The sequence below is a fragment of the Aristolochia californica genome, unplaced genomic scaffold, assembly GCF_029961685.1.
Source record: "Aristolochia californica isolate CCGP_79_NKW_82.1479 unplaced genomic scaffold, dmAriCali1.0.hap1 SCAF_1, whole genome shotgun sequence".
Lineage (NCBI taxonomy): Eukaryota > Viridiplantae > Streptophyta > Magnoliopsida > Piperales > Aristolochiaceae > Aristolochia > Aristolochia californica.
Window position 1 is genome coordinate 5,425,001 of NW_027181770.1, and position 6,076 is coordinate 5,431,076.

The following is a 6,076-nucleotide window of genomic DNA, read 5'->3' on the forward strand; positions in this document are numbered from 1 at the left end:
CACACGAGGGTATTCGATTGATAAGGTAAACTGCAGTTGTGATGGCTTCACCCCAGTAACTGGCCGACATATGAGCTTCAAACAAGGAAGCACGAACAACCTCAAGAAGGTGGCGGTTCTTTCGCTCTGCAACCCCATTTTGCTGAGGGGTGTACGGACAAGTAGTTTGATGAGTAATACCATGATCATCTAGATATTCTTTGAAACTTTGATTCACAAATTATCCACCATTGTCACTTCGAAGAGTTCGTATTGTAGAATGATACTGAGTGACTATCATTCTGTGAAATTGTTTGAACAACGAACCAACTTCACTTTTTGACTTCATTAAACAAATCCAAGTCATACGGGTGTGATCATCAATAAAAGAAACAAACCACCGTTTATCACTAAGAGAGACTATATTTGTTGGACCCCACACATCAAAGTGAATAATCATAAACGGTTCTGTGCTCCTATTCATGCTTATTTGGAATGGAACACGATGGCTTTTCGCCAATTCACATACATCACACTTAAAATCTGAAATAGATAGTTTTGCAAAAAGTGTAGGAAACAATTTCTTTAAATAACCAAAGGATGAATGACCCAACCGTTTATGCCATAACCAAATGTCAAAATCTGCAGATTTATTCTTCATGGAGAACGCTTGGGCTAACTGATGAAAACTTTCTGGCTGCAGATCAAGGTAATAGAGTTTCCCCCTTCTAGTACCATACCCAATTGTCTTCTGAGTTCGAATGTCCTTAAAAACACAAAGGTTAGGCCAAAAAACCACAATACAATGCAAAGTACGAGTTATTTGAGCAACTGATAATAGATTATGATTGAGGGTTGGAACAACTAATACAGAATCAAGACTCAGATTTTCAGTGAGAGTGATAAAACCTTCTCCAATAACGTGAGATGGAGTACCATTTGCTGTAGATACGATATGTTGTTCAGATGGTTTCATACTTTTAACATGATGATTGTCAAAGGTCATATGATCGGTAGCACCAGAATCAATTATCCATTCACTATTTCTACTAGGAGTGGAAGTATTAAGAATCTTACCAGATGTAGCAATTAAAACTGATGCATCCTCAGTTGTGTGAGAGGTGGAAGGTTCTGCTACTACAACGGAAGCATGATTATTTGATTTGGAGTTCCGTTTGTGAGGCGCTTTTGTAGGGTCCCACCATTCTGGATACCCGATAAGTTCATAACATCGTTCCTTTGTATGGCCAGTCTCACCACAGTGAGTACAAATGCGCTCTGGTTTGGTTGTTCCAACCTCATAGCTACGATTCTGAGATCCTGATGTTCGATTTTGATAATTGTTAGGACCAGTTGGTCGAGTTGTTTTAGGCTTAGCTCGACGTGCTACCATTGCAGATGTCTCAACACGGTCAACTTCACTATTTAAAGTGGTTCTACGAACAGAGTCACGACGTACATAAGCATAGGCTTCTTCAAGATCCAATATCGGGTCTTTCTGAGAATTTCGCCACGGACTTGTTCGAATTCTGCATCCAATCCATTTAAGAAAATATGAACGCGCAATCTTTCAACGGATTTCCTATAAGCGATAACATCATCAGGATCTTTTATTATAGTCCTGTCACGATGATCAAGTTCTTGAAAAATTTCCACAAGATCACCATAATACGTTGATAAAGGACGACCAGTCTGTTTGGTGGAGAAAGCTCTCTGATTCAATGAAAATAATTGTGATTCATTTGACCCATCATAGAAAGCTTTCTCCAGAGCATTCCATATTTCGCGTGCGGTACGCAGCCGAATATAGCACTTCATAATATCTGGTGACATAGAGGTTAACAACCACCCCTTGACTTTTTTATTTTCAGCATACCATTTCGCATAGGAGGCATCCGTTTCTTGTGGGAATGGTGTTTTTCCCATAATATATTCGAGTTTTTCTCGTCCCGCAATTTGCATCTCCATGATCTGGGACCATACATCATAGTTGACTTCGGTAAGAGTGACACTGGTTGTAAAACCAGAGTTTTCGGATTGCACATGAATAATCGGTGTTAATTCCTTCGACATGATGAAAAGAAGGTCCGTAGAGTGATTCGGTCTGGTCTGGTTTGCTTTCTAAAAATAATATTGGTCCGGTCCGGTCCGTATACTGATTCGGTATGGTTCGGTTCGCTTTCTAAAAAATATAATATTGGTCCGGTCCGGTCCGGTCCGATCCGTAGACTGGTCTGGTCCGGTTCGCTTATGCTGGGCTGATCTTGGTTCGTCCGAGACCGGATCGCTCGGGCAAAAATAATTATACGAACCTAAGTTCAAAGATTTTTTTTTTTTTTTACTGTACCTCTTCTTCGTCGAGATGACGCAGTTTCGTCTCGACAGTGCGTCTCCCCCTTCGCCGGCGTCAGCTGGGCTGACGATATTCTGGAAGACCGTCATCGGTGAAGGTCTGTTGAGGTCCGAGCAGTGGCTCGGCTACGATCATCGGCGGCCTGCGGAACGTCTGAACAACTCTGTTTCGCGGCGAGTCGTCGGTCGGTGAAGCTTTCTGATGGAAGGCCGAGCAGTGGCTCGGATATGGTCTTCGGCGGCCTGCGGAACGTCTCGACGAAGCTTTCTGATGGAAGATCATCGGCAGCGGCCTGCGGAGCTTCCGAACAACTCTGTTTCGTGGCGAAACAGAGTTTAGATTACGGAACAGAGCTTTTCGCTCTGTTCTTTGGCTACAACTACAGAACAGAGCTTTCGCTCTGCTCTTCGGCGACGAGTAGGAGAAGGAGATGATTCTCCAGCTCTGATACCAAGTTGAAAATAATAATTCACATTCAATCTTGATTTCTCATTCACATCATCGGCTTAAATAGCCGTTTTACAAAATATACATGAAAAAATAATGAGTGATTAACGGGATTACACAATCACCGGATTTACAGAATATTTACATGATTTCTCCTTAAGGGAAGAAATCTCAGAGTAAATCTTAACAAGAGGGATTCGCCTTCCTCGGTTGGGCAAGTTAATACTTTCGGCCTGTCTTGCGCATGTTCCATGGTGCATTTGGCTCGAACAAAATAACCAGAGATTTAATCCAAAGCTTGTACCCCGGAAAACACGGCTTCACATGCCGTTGGCTTTATCTCAAGCTGGCTTCATACAAGGAAGGAATTTGCCGCTCTATCAGGTGTTTCCCTTCGGGGAAATTGGAGTTTGATCGCTCATATGACTGGCCCTTGCAGAAATCTGATTATGGCCATCTGGGATCCTCCCCCTTGCGATTGCATCAAACTCAATTTCGATGGTAGTGCTATTGGTTGTCCTGAGCCGGCTAGAGCAGGTGGTGTTTTCAGAGGTCTCAATGGAGACCCTATTTTTTCTTATGCTGGACCGGTGGGCATTGCTGATTCTAATACTGTTGAGTTAATGCTCTTCTATTCGGCCTCCAAATTTTTAAGGAACGTCTCCATGACAAGTTAATCATTGAAGGAGACTCGAAGACTGTCATCAGTTGGTGTTCCAAAGACAATTCCCCCCCTTGGCACGACTGGCCTATCACAGATTGTATTGATGACATTGTATCATCTATCCATTGTAATTGGAATCTCATTCCTAGATAAGCCAACTCTTTGGCTGATAAATTGGCTAAATTTGGAACTTCCCAGCAATCTCTCTTGGTTTGGGAAGGCTTCCCTCTTTTGTATTTTGCTCTTTTGAGTTTTTGTCTTAATAAAAATCAGCATCATTTAAAAAAAAAGAATTTATTCTTTTTACTTCTAAATTCTGGATGATTTCATTGAAGTGATGGCTTGTAGGCATCATTGTATTTCATTTCAAGTAAACTATTTAACACAGTTAGTGTTATAGATTTAAGTTTATTGATTACAGAACTTTATGCTATTTGGTACATTTTCAGCTGTATCATTTAATAACCTTTTTTCAGAGAAGACAGAATCCTAGAGGTACAATTAGGGCAAAAATACTGGCTGATTTATATTCCCTTTCTCACTCTTGTCTAAGAGAGAGAGAGAGCAAACATTATATTTAGTGCTGGAATAATTGGTATTCCCTTTATTTCCTCGGCAATCCTTTTTTCTTTTAGTGAGCATTCTAAATGGTATTTTCTTTAATACTGTTTTAAGGGCTTGATGGGTGCTAAGAAAAAAAATCCCAGTGGTTCAGTTGGAGAAGAAGCGTCCCAGCCTTATGTTCAATCCACTGACACTAATGCATCTACACTGCCACCTGTTCCAGGTAAAATGCTTTTGAAAAATCTAAGGTACTTGCCTGTAGATTTGAACTGGAATTAAATTCTTCTATTTGTTGTTTCTCCTTTTCATGTTTTCACATGTAAATTCAGTTTGATGAAATTGTTCTTTCAAGGGGAGATAGGTTCCATACTGTTTGGAGATATCCAATCATTTTGATGCTTTAGAATTGCAATTGGAGAGTTTAAAGGGTTATCATTTTCCTTTGCTTCTGTGGTGGATGAAAAAAGGCAATCACATGTAGCAAGACCTTGGCATGTCATTCTCATGGGCAGATTGAAATTATGCCTGTATAAGTTTTAGTTTTATTATCTTGCTGCTCCACGTATTGCTATCATATCAAGCTTGTGGCTTCTGCATCAAGTCTGCCATATATAGAGATCCACCTAGCTGTTCATCTCTCTAGTAACAACCAGTGTCCCAACTTATTTTTAGAGTCACTTCTCATATTTTTGTGTCATTTGCTTAGTTAAAAACTATGAGAGAACTCAGGTACATTCATATTTTTTGTTTCATTTGCTTAGTTAAGGAATATGAGAGAGCTCAGGTACACTAACTGTATATTATCTTGAAGAACTCTATGGCTAGGTTTGATAATGAAATTTGCTGAGTGACATCGTATATGAGAAGCCTGTTACTTTTGTATGGCTGAACCCATTCTATCCCAGATTTCTTTTTTCTGAGAAAAAGAATAGATCGTAGACCGATTTAGATATTTTTCTCAAGCTTTTACTTTTTGATGAATCATCCAGGAAGCAGCTGCCGCAAGTAGTTTTAGACAGGTAGCTTTTAGAAGTTATGATTTCTAGACAATTGACTTGCAAAAGTTCCTGTCAGTTCTGTTTTTGCTCCTTTAAAGTTAATTGGTTGTGCTGCTAGCCTCAACATCTGGTACATGTTTGACATTTAATATCACAAATTGGTCGTAGGAATAGAAGTGCCTTTTTCTGTTTATATTTGTGCAAAGTTGGTGTATGTTTTCAAGTTGCTGAACTGTTACATTTAAAAGATTATCAAAAGGATCAAGGATATTACCTTGGAAACAAAGGTCCATTTGTTTTCATTCTTCAATTGGACATGCAGCTTTTCTGTAATTTGTTGTTGACACAACTGACCAAAGGCTTGTAGAGAAAGTAATCATCTTATGTTTTCCTTGTAGAATTTAGCATGGACTCTGGAACAGATATTTCAGTCCTCCAGAAGAATCTCCAAAGCTTGTATGACTATAATATCCACTTAAGGGAAAGATTAGCTGCCAATGAGTCTTTGCTTGAAAGATTGTGCAAGAAGGTATCTCTTCCTACAAATACATGCCCGTAGTACAGAGCAATTTATTAAATGGGCTATCCTTACAGCCAGAACATTGAGTTCTTCGGTGAAATCTTTCTTGTGCGTTTCCACCTGCGCCGGGATGGAATGGGCTATATAGCTCCATAGTTGGTCTATCTAGTGGAAAACTTGAAATGTATTATATGTAAGTGTTCAAGAAATATCTTCAATTCTTTTGTTCTGTATTTTCCTTTTTCGTTGGTGCATTTACTTGTAGACGGTTTGTAATTTTTTTCCAAGTGTGAAAGAAGAATTCTAGCGTGTTGTTGAATACACTCACAACCAGTTTGCTGATGGTGTGTACTTCTCAGTTTTATCATGGATAGTGAAAAATGAAAGAGGGTGATAGACCCCAAATTAGTTTTACCTACTCTAGGAGTAAACAGCACTTGGGAGGATAATTAGAGGGTGATTAATGTGGATAGGGGTATTTTGGGAATTTTATAATTGTAAGTGGTTACAGGAGGGAATTTAAAGGGACAGCAGAGGGAGAGAAAGGGGTG

General features: G+C 39.7%; 1 protein-coding gene across 3 annotated transcripts in view; it reads left to right on the forward strand.

Moving 5' to 3' along the window:
- The window catches only part of LOC137957080 (uncharacterized), a 13,794-nt gene extending 7,946 nt beyond the window's left edge, over window positions 1-5,848 (forward strand). For all 3 annotated transcript variants that reach the window (XM_068804797.1, XM_068804805.1, XM_068804788.1), the window contains 2 exons: window positions 4,119-4,230; window positions 5,404-5,848. In XM_068804797.1, coding sequence (XP_068660898.1) covers window positions 4,119-4,230; window positions 5,404-5,564 — 273 coding nt within the window. In that variant the 3' untranslated portion in view covers window positions 5,565-5,848. The remainder of the gene's footprint in view (window positions 1-4,118; window positions 4,231-5,403) is intronic.
- Window positions 5,849-6,076: the final 228 nt, after the last annotated feature.